Source organism: Arctopsyche grandis, chromosome 4 (assembly GCF_051622035.1).
Source record: "Arctopsyche grandis isolate Sample6627 chromosome 4, ASM5162203v2, whole genome shotgun sequence".
Classification (NCBI taxonomy): Eukaryota; Metazoa; Arthropoda; class Insecta; order Trichoptera; family Hydropsychidae; genus Arctopsyche; species Arctopsyche grandis.
Genome location: NC_135358.1, coordinates 33,673,842 through 33,690,166, shown reverse-complemented (window position 1 = coordinate 33,690,166; position 16,325 = coordinate 33,673,842). Strand labels below are relative to the sequence as shown.

Here is a 16,325-nt window from a genome sequence, read left to right as displayed (position 1 = left end):
AGTTGAAAGACTTTTTACATTACAACAGATATCACATCCAATATTATTAGACTTACATATTAACCAGTGGCGGCTCGTCCTAATGGGCTGCCGGGCTGCAGCCCCTCCTATAAAATTATAAAATATATGTTTAATGATACATTTAATATTTTATTTATTAATGATATTTTTTTTATTAGTTGGATGGACGAACTATTGGGGCCTTCCAAAGAGTAAATATTACTTACAATATCACCCATATCCAAAAGGGTGATATTGTAAGTAATGTTGACCGTTTCGAAGACCCCACTAACTTGTATGGTGACAGATGAATTAAAATGTTGCTGTACTGGCTGTAAAGTTTTACAGCGCCGCCCTGAACGCCACGCAGCCCGGAGTCTCGGAACGAGAAAGAGAAAGAGCTATTTGCAACTGCAGATAGCTCTTTCTCTTTCACTCACTCTGCCGTTTTGGGCTGGATAGTCGGCAGCCTTCGCCTGTTAAACGACATTCATCTGTCAGTTTGTGTAAGATTTCGCGCGCTTGATCTTACATTTGATTAGTTGAATCGCACGATCACAGCTTTATTCGTTTTCGTTATTCTTAATTGGTTGTGTACGAGCCCTCATCAAATCTTCGGTGAGTCGTTTTCATTTCGATAACTACAAACTTTTTTCAAATCTGTTTAATTTTTTCTCGTAATTTTTATTTAAATATATTAAGATTTTTTTTCTTTCAAAAATGGAAGAAAAAAAGAATTCAGTAAAATATTTACAAAATTTGCACTTTTCGCGACTAGAACTTACCGAAAAAGTTGCTATAAAAGCATTAGGCTGCCTCACGCCCAATTTAATTATTTCACAGCCTGCTACTAGTAGATCCTTTAGTTACTCGCGAAAATTTAATCCAGACATTTATAAAAAATACAATTGGTTAACGGGATGTACAGAAAAAAACGTGTTATTTTGTTATCCGTGTCTTTTGTTTGGAGGCGAGTCGCCAGGCGAAGCATCTTGGACGAAAACAGGAGTTATTGACTTAAAACATTTAAACGATAAAATTAAAAAAACACGAGGGAAGTGTCGAACACTTAAAAAATGTGTGTAATCTCACGATTTTAGGATCGGCTAACATAAAAACCCATTTAAGCGAAGCTTATCGGCGGGAAATAGATAAGCATAACGAAAACTTTTGTCCTGTTATGATTAAAGAGCGGACCCAGAGTGCGCTGTCCATTGTTCACATGTTGTAAATGCATTGTTAAAGGTTTGCCGAACCTTTTTAACAAAGCATTTACAATAATGGAACAATAGACGGCGCGCTTCCGGTCCTACCTCTAGTTATGACATGATAGAACAATTATGGTGACATGTTTTAGACATCTTTTCAGTGCAGCCCCGCCACTAAAAATTATCACGAGCCGCCACTGATATTAACCAGGGATATTTGCGTTTTTTTTCTTCCCACATCTCCGTACTCCAAACATCTGGCGAGGAAGACACACATATCTACTATCATTTATTATATTTATACTACTAAATTCTATTTAAATGTGCTAAAGACACATCTGGTGCATCACATAAAGCCTGGTGGTATAATTTTATATTGGTAGCATTTTTATGTCATCGAGCTTGGGTGAAAAATATTGCTAAAGTGATAAAACTTTTCGAAAAAATTAAAGTTCTATACTATTTTGATTTTTGAAATTTTTATGCCGGGTCGCGACCTGGTGCCGATAAAAGGTAGCGGGACGCCGTACCGGCGCGTACCGGTTATTCTACAACCCTGATATTGAGTGAATGCGATAATATATATCAATATATATATTGAGTGAATGCGACAATTGCGCTTCGACCAGATAATACGTATTTTAAATCGACAAAATCGAAGTTTCGTATTCTCCAATTTTCTCCTCCGAAACTGAACTAATTTTTAAAAAAATGTTATAATCGGTATGAGAAAGATATTTTCTATGCAACTGTATGCGTATTTTTTTTTTAAATCGACCGTTAAATAAGCATGGTGGACTCTTTTCGTGGGTGTAAAAAAGAAGCGATTTTATAGATGTTTGGTGGCTCCTAACTCTTATAAAAAATAACTTATCAAAAAAATAAAAGCACAAATGCATGCCAATGGTGGATATCCATAGCATATTAAAAAATAATTTCTCTAGTGCCATAATTGAGGAAGGGAGAAGTGTAATACGTTTGTATAGACAAGGCGCTGGTGTCCAGCCCTCTTAAGCGATCAGGTATTCTGGGATTTTTTAGGTTTTGGGTCTTTTATCCCGGTGTCTCAAAGACACGCTTCAGGATAGTTTAAAGTTCCGGTTTTTGATAAGCTGCTTGCTGATCACGACACCTCTCATTGTTTTAAAATATAGTCATAAAATTGTAAAAATATAAAATTTAAATTTAAAATTGCCTCATTTGGATTTTAATAATTCTGGCAACCTTATACTGGATGGAATTAATTTGTTAAATTGAGAAAAATGTATTTATAAAAAAATATTAAGATTGAAGATTAGTTATTTTTAAATTAAAAGTTATTGATTTGCATCGGCTAACATTATATGCGCTTTATATTAAATGTATAGACCTAAAGACGAATTGCATGTGTTACTCAGACTCAATTTTTAAAGTTCAAAGACCGATTTAAAGCACCATTGGATAGTATGCCAAAATTAGGCAGTTATAGATTGAAAACTAGATTTGCCAAGCCAGCGTATAACCAATCCTTTTTCATATAGGAGAAACACTACAGTCGTTAGCCATGATAAGGTCATCAGTCAATGGATTTTAAAGATAAGAAATTATGTAGTATCTTTTGCACCCTTTATGATGTTTTTGTTTACTGATTGCAATATTCAATATTCCCTATCATTTGTCATGATTAATCACTGTATCTTATTAGTTTTTGGTGGTTTCGTAACCATCTGGCTCAATGCAAGAAATAAGTCGATAATTGAGGTGGTAAATAATATTTATCTTCCACCCACAAGGTTTTTCAAAAAAGACTCGGGTTGTATTTTTTTTTTATGTATACTTCTGATTTCAATGAGTTTGATATTCCTACTATGAATAAAGGTACCTATTTCGGATCTGTCCTAAAATTTAATTGTTAATTAATATTCAGAGGATTCCATTGATCTAAATGACTACAAGAGATCAGCTAAATTTACATGGAACAGCTTCCAAAAGCATTACATATATGCCGGTCCAGTTCTTTAGGGTACTTATTTGAAGACTCCACTTAATAAATGGTACACTTTCGTCTCATGAATGGATACATACATATATAAACTACCCAAATTTCCAGTAACTATGCAGCATAGTACTTATATTATCAATCGGAGAGCCATGTTGATATCCTCAACATAAACTATAATCCATGCTACTACTTACGTATTTCTTATAATCTCACTATCCGTATTTAGCTGTAAAATTTGAAGTCAAATTTGAGCATTGCTTCTTCTCGTTGTTAAATTTTAAACTATTTCATCATCTATCCGTAATAATAAAAATAATTTCAATCAGTCTTACGTATTTTTTATTTATCTGCATATAAAACTACTTCATATGTGCTTATTCCAATTTAGCACAATATTAAGAATTTTCCAAAACCATATCATTGAGTGCTACTTTTTTACTGAATAAAAAATTGATTGAATATTTCATGTAAATGTGAAAAATATTCAGTATATAATATTTGATTAAAAAATTATTACAATAATGAAGTAAGACAGTATACATAAATGTATCCAAGAGCAGAAATAGAAATAATATTTTATGATTTCAAAAACTGTCATGTGAATGTATTCGTACTATATTTTTACAAGTATTTTTTATAAATTATTCAAACTGCTTCGCAGCGAATACTGTGAGTTTTAATTCCAATCGTTAACACAAAATAAAATCTTCGATTATTCATTTAATCACACACACATGATAGGAAGCAGCACTGTAAAGAAATAAACATTTCATTTCATTCAAATATTTAAATTGTGCATGGAAAAAAAGTAGTCATCATCAAATATAACTGAAAAAAAAAAAAATGCATTAATGATTGTGTTTTCATTCACAGGATAATAAAAATTATAAAACAGGATTGAGGAATAATAATCTGTATAATATAATGATGACGGTACAATGGGTTGAGTGTTTTTCAAAAAATTTGTATATATATAATGTAGATCGAATATTTCACATTTATTTATAATAAAATATCGAAAATTATTGTACAAAAAATGGATTTGAAAATGTACATCAGAATCATGTACATTGACATTCATGGAATAGTCTCCCAAACAGTCAACGTATTTTACCTCCATATTGAGGTACACATATGTATGTAATATACACGAAGTTTAAATGTTTACGAAAATTAAAAAATACAATGAGTATATTCGGTTTACTTCTCGCTATAATTATTATAACAATAAATAAACTAAACTAAACATAAAATTAAAATATAATATTAACGCTATATATGTAGGTGTATGTATTTCTACAAAATATTTCTTATTTTACGCCTTACTTATTAACACGAAAATAATAATAACATAGCAAACTAATATTAGGACTTTGTCAAATACGAAGTTACTCTTAATTTCAACTGGTTTCACATTTTGTAAAAATTCAACTATAATTCCCATATCATTTCTATTGTATGTAAATTCATCATAATACTAGTATTTACAGACAATAAGCTTACATACATAGAAAAGAAAGACATGTTAGTGACTCAAAAGAAAAGACAATTAAAAAAATGTATCTATTTCAAATCAGTCTGTAAGAGTAAACCTAGGATGTAATATTACATGTATAAATGGAAGATACTTTAATTCCTATCATTTTTCCAATTCGCCCTTTCTGTGTAACCCCGACGGTCACGGCCTCTGGATCTACCGCGATTCCAACGATCGTTGCTACGACCGCCACGGTAGCTATTTTGATATTCATTGTTGTGATCAGAATAATAGTTGTCATCGAATTCATCCATATAATCATTCCCATTATTTACCGGTCCATTATACATAGTATTATCGTAATTGTTGTAATTATTATCGGAATTAAAGTTTGATATACCACCACCGTAATCAAAATTTGGCTGCATTCCGGGTGGCATTCCGTGAACGGGAGCACCTCTGGAATCTCCCATTTGAAATCTAGGATTGAAATTTCCCATATTATTCATATTTCCCATAGGTCCTGCAGCACCCATTGAATTCAGTGCCATCATATTCATATTGTCCATCATTCCGCCCATGAACATTTCAGGGTTTGCATTGAAATTCATCGGCGATGGATTGAGCATAGAGTTATCGGGAAGAGTCATACGATAGAATTCTCCACTTTCGTTCGGAAAAATTCCCAAATTACTAAATATAGTACAAAGAATATTATTAGATTTTATTTTTGATAGATTAAAGAATTTCCCCGGTGTATCATCCAGATGAAATTGCTTCAAATCTGCAGAGACGGCAGCTAATTGTTGATTGACCAAAATTTTATAATTACTATTCAAATCTTTATACCACTCAGATGCCTGTATTACCGTAGGCAAGTCTAAAGGAGCTGGTTTAGCTACAACTTGCTTTTCAACACTTTCAGTTAACTTCTTCCGAGGATCACTTCTTACGATCACTGCCTGCTTGGAAGATTTTTCACTCGGCGGTTCGCTAGGGCTATCGTCGAAAGATAGTCTGAAGATCTTTCTTAAACGAGGATCGCCGTGAGCTTGCGATTTTGGTGTACTATTTTTGATATCCGTATAATCTGGTTTAGGGATGTCGATCAAGCAAATTTTGTACGTGATTGGGGGATGAGCTCCGATCGATCCGTTAATCTCAGTGGCAGGAGTGTAGTTAGGAATAGCTTTAAAATTCAATCCCAATCTCAGATCGATATCTGCGCCGCCTGGAGTTTGTCTTAAATCAGTATCGCCGAAAGACGGAAGTCTGAAATCCAAGTCTTTCGTCGGTCGTAGATCAACGTCGGCTCGTCTCCGTGCATCAGGATTACTATTTTCAGCGCAATCGTATATAGATACAAATTCAGGTTTGGATATGATCTTCTTCATATTGTCAACATTGGAGTCTTTATTATCGTTTTGTGACTTTGCAGCATTCCTCGGATCCCTAGATTTCAGATATTCCTTTTTACTGGAAGAGTTTTCTGTGGTGTTTTTCATGGACGTTAACAGTTTCGTAACTTCATCGCTGATATCGATTTTAGACAGGTCTCCCAAATTTTTAAGAACTATAGTCGGTTCAATGGCTTGTGGCGAAGTGGCAGATTTAGTCATCTCTTCGTCGCTCTGTTTTGGAGATTTAATTTTACTAACAGGTTTTTCAACATTATCTTCATCACTCGAATACCATTTTTCATCGATTTGTAAAATGTCATCTTCGTCATCGGTGGTTGGTCTTCTTGACTTTTCTTCATTCTTTTGTATTCGTGCATACATTTGTTGTTGTTTTATTGGAAGTGACGATATTCTAATATCGGTATCGTTTTCAGTATTGGCTAAAGTATCTTCATCCAATTTAACACTGGCAGTGGTAGCATCTCTCACATATTTGAGAACTCGATGATCTACGTCTAAATCTTGTGCCTCGTCTGTTTCTTTCGGAGACTTTATAGTATTGCCCTCTTTTTCCAACGAGCTAAATTTCAAAGCGTCTTTAGTGTATTGATCAATATCAATAGAATTTTTCTGCTTTCTTGGATCCAACGTATTCGATGAATCGAGTATCCTATTATCTTTGTCCCTCGAACTAGATATTGTTGACTGAAAACGCATATCAACATCCTGTCCTAAAATCTCAGAATCATTTCGGGGAGATGTTGCACTTGTTTCCTTAGCCATGTGCATTATTGGTGAGACCCTCATATCCAAGTCTTTGGATTTAACTTTGTTCAAAAATGCATTTGTGGGTTTAATTTGATTTTTATCTATTAAACCTAATTGTTGTATGTTCTTAGTATTTAATTGAATATCATTAATTTGATTTGCGGCCAAGCCGAGTTGGTTTAATTGTGAAACAGTTAAATTTGTCAATTGATTAATGTTCTCTATTCCCATGTTGATTAAATCTGATATTTGTTTTGAGGTAAGAACGCCGCTCAAATTTTGTATGCACAGAACGTTCTGAGCGGCATTCGAAGCAGAGGTATCACACCACCTGGATTGCCTCACTTTATTTCGCTTATTTTTATCACGGTTCATACTCTCATTCGAACTGAAAGCGTTTTCATCAGTTTTCGTCTTACTTAAATTTTGTTCGTCCGAAGAATTGGTGCCCTTTTCATTTTTATTACTAGACGTATCCTGATATTCCTTTTGAAGTCTTTTTTGTGTGTTGGTTACCATCAATTGAGCAGCTTCACGACTAAGCCTTGGAAAGTCGCCTAAAATTTCTTTCGGTGCGGATTCAATGTGTTTAATTAGAATTGATTTTAAATTTTCTGACAGTGGTTTCCCGTGAGCGAATTTACAATCATCTCTAAAGACACAAGGTAACCCGGTGTGGTAGAATTTGCAAGGAAAATCAGAATGTAAATATAGACATTTACTGCGTTTGGCACAACATCCCATTAAATAAAATTTACAGAGCTCCATTTTCCGAGGCGGTCGAGCATCGTGAGAATACACACAATCGTCTCCCCTATAGCACTTTCCTTGCATATAAAAGAGACATACACCGTCCGGATCCTGTAACGGATTCTTATCAAATCTAGGCCTATCAAACCTTTTTCTAAAAAAGTCTCGGGATACTCCTCGACCTCTAAACATTCTATTATGCATCCTATCTCTTCCATGATTGTTTCTGTCATCACTAGCATCGGATGGATAGGAGTCAAATTCATCGTCAGAGTGGTATGAAGTACGACGGCGCGATCGTTTATGCCTACGAATGGGGGAAGCACCTCTTACACACATAAATTCATCTTCATCCACATCTCCATCGTCCAAATTTAAATCACTGTGTTTCTTCCTCTTCACGTCCTTTTCTTTCTCATGATGATCATGTTTTTTACGCTTTTTATGTTTTCTCTTTTCAGGATCTTCAAGACCGCTATCGTTATTCTCATTTGTACCGTTATTAGTGGAAGAATCTCCACCTTTTTTGAGTTCCATTCGAATCGCCTTTTCAATATTTCTAGCAAAATCATCTTCAACATTGCTCGGCGAAAATTCCCTCGGTTTCTCGACATGTGGCCTTCGTTCCTTGTCACTCTTTCTCGAATGCTCTTTTGATTTTTTCTTTTCCTTTTTATCGATCGACTTTACATTCTCATTTTCTATCACAGTAGTTTTATTTTTTGAAGACGTATCTGACGGAGTTTCCTTGCTGCTTTTGGCAGCCGTGACAGGATTACTAGGCGCAGCAGCAGCCGCTACTGCCGGTGCTGCCGGAGCCGGGCTATCATTTTGCTGCTCTGGATCAGACTCAATTTCACCATCTTCCAAATCATCCATTTTATTATCTTCTTCCGCCATTTGTGTTACTTACATTAAACGAGTCTTATCTACCGTCACATTTACTGCCGATCTGTAAAGAAAACAACAATTTCTGTTACACCAATCAATATATTCATATATGTATTTTATATAAAAAATAAAGTTATACGATCAAACCGAGCACCTAAGCAAATAAATTGTATTCATTCGACTCGAGTACGTTTACTACCTACAACCGTACATTGATCTCAAAATTTGTTGCAAATTCGAATATGCACGAATAACAAATGCAAAAAAATAAATACAGAATTTATATACTATAACTATATATAATCACTTAGTGAATTTTTAATAAAAATGTTTTTATTTGTACAAACTGCCCCCCCACCCCCTCCTCCCCTTCCCTAGGGTTACATCCTTTATTTGTCTAACATAGAAATCTATAACGATTCGTCATAATAGTATGCGCCGACCTAAGAAGTGGCTGCGATTATTCTTCAGGATTCGTGTCTGTTGATACAGAATCATTGAAAAGGAGCACGCGACGTTCTACAAAGCCACAACTGTCGAAGCGCAATGACGTCACGAAAGCCCCAATACGTACAAAGAATAGTGACGTCACAGTGGCAACAGCGCGCCTTTCACTCGCATCTACAATGCATTATTGTGAAGCGTTGAAGTGACCTTGAAATGTTCGCAATGAGTCGACAAGACATGGCCATTTGCGGGTCGACGCCTATTTCTACAGCTATTCGCGCGAGTGCGGTCACCCTCCTTTCAGTGCACCATGGGACACATTTCGATCATTTGACCGGAATAGTTGTTCAAAATCGCATCACTCAAAACGCTTTCACTACAACGAAGATTAAACGAGAATTTGATATTGAATATACCTTTCGAAATTTAAAAGAAAAATATCAACAAAAAAAAAAAAAATATATATATATATATATATATATATATATATATATATATATATATATATATATATATATATATATATATATATGAGAGATAAGACCCTGAGGGGGCTGTTTATTGTTCAAATGTTGTAAATGCATTGTGAAAGGTTTGCCGAATCTTTTTTTACAAAGGATTTACAACAATTGAACAATAAACGGCACGCTTCCGGTCCTACCTCTAATAATGAGAACTAGAGAGCGGCGCGGAGTGCGCCAGCCAGAGAGATGTAATAAGTAGTCACCGGACCCAGAAGGTGCCGCGTATTGTTCAAAGGTTGTAAATGCATTGTTAAACGTTTGCCGAACCTTTTTTACAAAGGATTTACAACAATGGATAGCACTGTGACTATCCTACCTCTAGTAATTAGTAGAGCCCGGAATCTGAAGGGGCTGTTTTTGTTCAAAGATTGTAAATGCATTGTTAAAGGTGTGCCGAATCTTTTTTACAAAGCATTTACAACAATTGAACAATAGGCGGCTCGTTTCCGGCCCCTTTAGATTCCGGGCTCTAATAATAAGAATAGAGGAGCCCTTACGAATAAATAATTGTTGTCAATTTTACGCGGTACGTCTCTATAAATACGCTACATCGCACGGAATACAATCGGATCAATTTACTTATAAAAATGTATCCCATGTTGTTTATTGTGTGTTTTTGAATGTATTGTGCATCTTTTACCGATGCTCGCCCATTTTGCGAGTAATATAAACAAACAGAGAAGTTTTTATCGGACATACGTCGAGCACCAAGCGTCAAATACGACTGATGCTAAAATTATTTAGGTCTATCCGTGGACAGAATGTCACTTGACAACAAAAGAACACCTAAAGCTACTTCTATTAATATTACTAGTGGCCGGATCCACAGCGGGCCGTTTATTGTTCAATTGTTGTAAAAGGTTTGCCCAACTTTTTTTTTTGTACTCTAGCTTTGTAAATAGAGCCAAACCACCCCGATTCGTGGAAAAAGCACTGTCTCTATCTGCAGTCTAAATATTACATTTCTATGACGCTAGCATATAAAAAAATGGGATACTTTTGTCAATTTTTATTGTTAACCTTTTTTTTGCTCTCTAGAGCAGCGGTTTCCAAACTTTATGCTACTATGCTTCCCTAAAGAAAAATTTTTTTTCCGCGCCTCCCTACCTTTTATTTTTTAATAGATATGATAATATAGACACGTTTTAAACAATAAACCTTTATTTAAAATAAAAATACTGAACACTACAATAGATAGACGGACTATTGCCAGTCTCCCCTGGCAATAGTCCGCGCCTCCCAGTTTGGAAACCGCTGCAAACTAGAGAGCAAAAAAAAGGTTAACAATAGAAATTGAAAAAAAGATCCCGTTTCGGCGCATTCGTCCGCCGAAGACTGATGAGTAGAACGCGGATAGAGACCGTGCTTTTTCCAGGAATCGGGGCGGTTTGGCTCTATTTACAAAGCAAAGTGCAAAAAAAAGGTTCGGCGAACCTTTAACAATGCATTTACAGCAATTGAACAATGAACGGCGCGCTCTGGGTCCGCTCTTTACTGATGAGAACCTATAATGCAAATTATAGGTTCTCATCAGTAAAGATATAGTGTGAAAAAGAAAAAGTTATTGGCGTTTAAGGGCGAAAACACATAGTGCGGAATGTAGTATGTGAAACGTCGACAAGTTCTCCTACATTTCTTAAAACCGTTATCGATCACTGTCAAGCAAGGATAAAATTTAACCGAACACACCAGGGGGGTCTTTTTTTTGGACGCTGTGTACTTGGCATCCCATGAATTTATTCAAGGGATGCCCATTTTTTTCGCACGTTAAAAAGTATCTATAAAAAAAAACCACGTACCACGTCCCGCCGTGTGTTTTCGCCCTAAACAATTAAATCTGACAAGACGAGTGGGTGGCGGAAAGTCAAACATATAAGGTTACTTACTACCTATTAAACGTCACCGTTTTCAAAAATTTAAAGTGTTTATTACGATTATTTTTCACTATTGAACTATGCAAATCGATTGAAATTTCCATCGTTGAGCAAACCACGCAAAGTGGCAAAGTTTTAAAACGATCGGAAGACAATAGGAATTTTAACTCAAAGTGAAACATAGAAAAGCCTAGTAAAACCATTATTTAATTAGCAGATATACCCTGCGTCGCCCGATTCAAAACTGTCAGTTGCCAAAGTCAAATAATGGCACTTATTGGTTATATGGGCGCAACCGAGCATTAAGTATAAACACTTGCACTAACACAAACTAATACACGACAGTTAAATGAATGGCCTCTATATATGTATCGCAAACAGTTACATTGAAAAATATACTGAAATAGAGGACACTCTTCAACAAAAACAATTACACTAAATTAATCGGGAAAATCAAGGGTTGGTTTTTTCACATTAATCGCAATTTTTAGCGTTCATTGCAGTGTAAAAATAACGATGCAAGGGTCAGTAACCTTTACGATGAATAAATAAATGTAGACGAAATATTTTTAATTATTTAAAATATAGAGCTGTCGGACAGAAATAGCAAAGCAAATTTACGTATTACAGAAAATTATTTGCTCACATGCTTTGCGAGCTTACCAAATTCTACTAAATAACTACCGTGTATTTGTTTGTGTTAGTGTAAGTGTATACTGAATGTTCGGTTGCGCCCATATAATCAATAAGTACCTAAATAATAAACTACATATAGCCTCATTACACATGCAAACACGTTTGATATCAAAATGATAAATAATAAGTTGGACTGAAACGAAGTATTATTAATTTTACCTCAAACTAATTCTACTACATAAAAACCGCACAAAATGACAAAATTTCAAAACGATCGAAAGACTGTATACTGAAAAGTTAGTAAAGTCAAACATAGAAAAGCCTTGTATGTGCATTGAAAATTAATACGAATTTTATTTTATCATATACAAGTAAATGAAAATTGCCTCCGAAGCATTTTATATATTAGAGAAAATAATATTAAAAAATTCTTAAATTTTAATATTGTCCTTTGGTCAAAAAAAAAAAGCCAACGTTTTTTTATATACCACACACGTTTATCTACAAACGTCTTTCAGCCTTGAATTGTTGATGTTTGAGCCATTGAGTTCAAAATGGTTCACTAACGATGCCCCAGCAGATGCAAAATCACTATCAATTTTATATACAAATACAGATATGTCCAATCCTTATTAGACAGACGGAAAACAAAAATTTGTCAAACAACTAAAGCAAATCAACATCGGCGTGAACTTACAACCAACCATACATATAAGCTCAGGTATCAAATGCTACCGATGAAAAGACGGTCACCCTACTCTACATAGCACGCGCAACATCTAGCTACTTTCTTTGTATCTGTTCAATCGATTCGTATAATGCGGCCTACGCACATAATGCGTCATCAATGATATAGGCCACGCGATTTTCCCCGTTTTTCCAGCAAACGAACGATTCGAGATGAGAGCGGTCGAGCTACGTCGACGAATTCAGGCTCACTGGCTATGGCGAATCGAAATAGCGAAACGAGAGAATGACCCCTTGCCTCCTGCAAAACACAATAAGCGATTCAAACAACCAACAATCGATCTGTGTGCATGTAAATGGCGCGGCGCACTATGGCCGCGGCGGCGGAGATAAGATATGCAGACGGGGGTCTCGTCTTTTCGGCTCGAGATAAACCTGCGGGTCCCCGGCGACCTGGCTTCAGTACCGGTATCGGTTTCGAGCATATGGATATGCAGCTTCTATTGCATCGTATTGAGATGTCCACCATTTGTCGGGTCGCAGGAGTGACTGGCCCGGCCCGGCCCGTGTGCCGATTGCCCGAATGGCCGCGCGCTCGTTCGTTGCGAAACGAGTATGTATACAGCTACGGCTACTTATCTCGCTCACCACACCTAATAGAATGGCAACGGCAACGTCGCCCACCTTAATCCGCGGTTAATCTCGGGTCTAGTGATGTTCGCGCATACCGAATATCCCCGAATCGCACGGCCTGGATAACGGATTGCTCTTCATTTTGTGCGTCCATTGTTCATTTTTTTTACTTAGCAACTTTTCACGGGGGGGGGGGGGGGGCAAATTTGCGACAAAGCGCACGACGCAGAAAAGCTTAAACTTTTCTAACTACGAGACATCCATCTGTACCTGAAATTAAATCATTTTCTTTAATTAAAAACATACGCATTGCATATCATCATCTATTCATTTCCAGTTTGGTTCTACGCATCAATAAAAAAAACAATGTTCGATTGTTTGATTTTACCGTTACATGAAATAAAAGAACGCGACTTTATGTGAATACTTTCGACACTAAGTTATTCGTATTTACATGCATTACATATGTAGTTTAAATTACGAAAAGGACTTTGTACTATTGCCAATTTTATAGCCAGACTTTAAGTTGCGGAATTGAAATGAAAATTCTCACGCTCCATCGAGTCTTCTACTAACTACTTTTTATTATTTACTAGTGGTTTTTTACCTGGCTTCGCTCGGTATTTGTAATATAAACATGGCTATTCTAATAGTAAACATTACATTACATTTATATATTCATTGTGTTTTTCTACGAACCAACAATATTTACATACAAGGTCGCGTTCGAACTTATATATTAGAATATTTACTTGTACCGGTAACATACTGAGGTCATAAGGCCATTCAAGTTTTTTTACGTTATGGAAATACAAACACTATACAAATAGTTTGAATGATTTTTTTTAAATAAAGCTGAATGATTTTAAATAACGTTGAATGCTAAGAATTGTACGGAGAGAAACGGTAAAAAATGCAGACGTATCGCATTGCATGAAAAAAGATAAGATAAGTTATCGCGACTGTAAAAGCACAGAAAATAACAATATGTAAAACACAACCCTAAGAAAGATTTCAGGACTTTGAATTGATTTTGATTACTTTGAATGTTGTCTAAACACCTGATGGACGAGCAATCCGAGCAAGTGACATAGTTGGCACTCTTCCTATTTAGCGCGCATCGGAGTTACAAAAAATATAAATACGCATAATGAAAATCTACTTAATTAAGCAAAGCATTGAGATTATCGCTAAAACAATACAACGAACAGATAACGCGACCATCTATTTAGATTACGTTCATCAGTCGGTAAACAACAAATATCGATAATAAGTTTCATCATTCTCAAATTTCATACCCTGTTGGAAAGCAAACAAATGAACAATTACTTTTATTTGAATGTGAAATAACGGATCGATTTCGGAAGGACGCGACAGAATCGATCGACGCGCGTCGCGTTCGAGTTCACGGCCGCCATTTCAAGACAGTTTACGCACGAATGAATACTACGTCACAGACGAGTTTCGATTAGATAAAATAATGAAACCCCATTGACGATTCACGAAACCTCAACGGTACGGACGACGACACTGACAAAATACAATCGCATGAGCATAATTATTGACATTGAAATTTAGCTACTTTTTTCCTGCATAGAGAATCGATTCATACATAAAATCAAAATAACCCAACGCTACGGCATAATAATGAAATTGAAATGAAACTAGTAGTATAGTGATAATAAAATGGCAACGTCGCAGCATACGAGGCGCGCTTACGTCACGCGTAACCCGATCTGACCCGCGTAGTATTTTTGTCACACGTACAATACATAGGTTTTCCGGTTTGATCAAATCCGCCAAACTGCAATAAAATAATCGAATAATGTAATAAATGATTTGACATTCAGCAGACTCCAGCCCGACCGCAAGCCCCGAGCCCGAGCCACCCCATACAATACGTAATACACGTACTCATGAATCCGACCACCCCGCGAAAGCGGAAGTGGAAGCACTGCCCGTGGGCGTGACGCGCGCCATCTTGACAGACGCGCGGGTGCGGAAACGGAAACGAAAGCGACCGCCATCTTGCATTCTATCTAGGCGATACGATGCATGCGGAGTACGGAGGCGAGGATTGCACTGCGTGGAGATGGTGGTGGGGGGGATCGCGTCGCGGACTGCAGTCGTCACGCCGAAATATGTCGTTACCAGCCGGGAGTACGGCAGCGAGGAGCGTGGAGCGAGGAGTTCGGGCATACGATTTCAAATTCACTGAACGAGGAGCGGAGATGGTCATAAACATGTGGCGCTCGCCCTGCGGCCCGCCGACTTCTGAACGCCTCGCGCCTCACGCCTCGCGCCTTCCACCTCTCCACTTCTCCACCACGCTACCACCTCCACCTCCACCTCCACCTCCACCGACGCTTGTCGCCGAATCCCCTCCACGCGTTCCCCTACACTTTTCGTGCAGGTCTCTGCTTCGATTCGGTTTGCGTCACCGCTAAAATGTCGTTCTATTTATTTGCACCTGATTATTTTATGTAAAAACGCCACAACATTTTCGTTACTCTTCTTCTATGATTCTAATTAAAAATATATGCGTATAATCGTATATGGACGCTTTTAATCGGATTATCGCTTAAAATGATAGTGACATCTATGTGTTTGATTTAACCTATTCCTGATTTATATTTATAATTGAACATATCGACGGTCCGGAAGAAAAACGTTACAAGTAAAAAAAAACGTTTTTTGACGTTTTTCTTCCAGACTGACGATATGTACAATATGGGTCTACGTGACGAGCCAGAATGTTAAATTACAGAAAACACAAATATCGGAAGGCAAAGATCGAAAATCGAAAGATCTTAAGTCGAAAGATAAAAAAGGGTGCATGGTAAACGGTACATACTCACTTAATTTGCGCGAGCAGGGTACAACAGGAACAAGAGGAACAGGCTTTTCCTCCCGTATTAATGTGCGCGCGCAGAATACGGGAGGAAAAGCCTGTTCCTCTTGTTGTTCTTGTTGTATCCTGCTCGAGCAAATTAAGTGAGTATGTACGTGAATATGTACTGTTTACCATGCACCCCTTTTTTTTGATCTT

General features: G+C 36.6%; 2 protein-coding genes across 6 annotated transcripts in view; both read right to left on the bottom strand.

The window, feature by feature from the left end:
- LOC143911157 (uncharacterized) overlaps positions 1–16,325 on the bottom strand; it is a 369,714-nt gene that overhangs the window by 261,692 nt on the left and 91,697 nt on the right. The gene's annotated exons all lie outside the window — the stretch shown is intronic.
- su(sable) (suppressor of sable RNA-binding protein) lies at positions 3,519–15,638 on the bottom strand. Of its 5 annotated transcripts, none has more exons than XM_077428867.1 (2): positions 15,428–15,638; positions 3,519–8,536 (listed from the first exon to the last, which is right to left on the bottom strand). In XM_077428867.1, exon 2 carries the CDS (start codon positions 8,482–8,484, stop codon positions 4,819–4,821), a length of 3,666 nt encoding a protein of 1,221 aa, XP_077284993.1. In that variant the 5' UTR covers positions 8,485–8,536; positions 15,428–15,638; the 3' UTR covers positions 3,519–4,818. The 5 variants fall into 5 exon arrangements, with proteins under 5 accessions (XP_077284993.1, XP_077284994.1, XP_077284996.1 ...); XM_077428868.1 differs by lacking the exon at positions 15,428–15,638 and adding an exon at positions 13,079–13,306; XM_077428870.1 differs by lacking the exon at positions 15,428–15,638 and adding an exon at positions 13,110–13,306.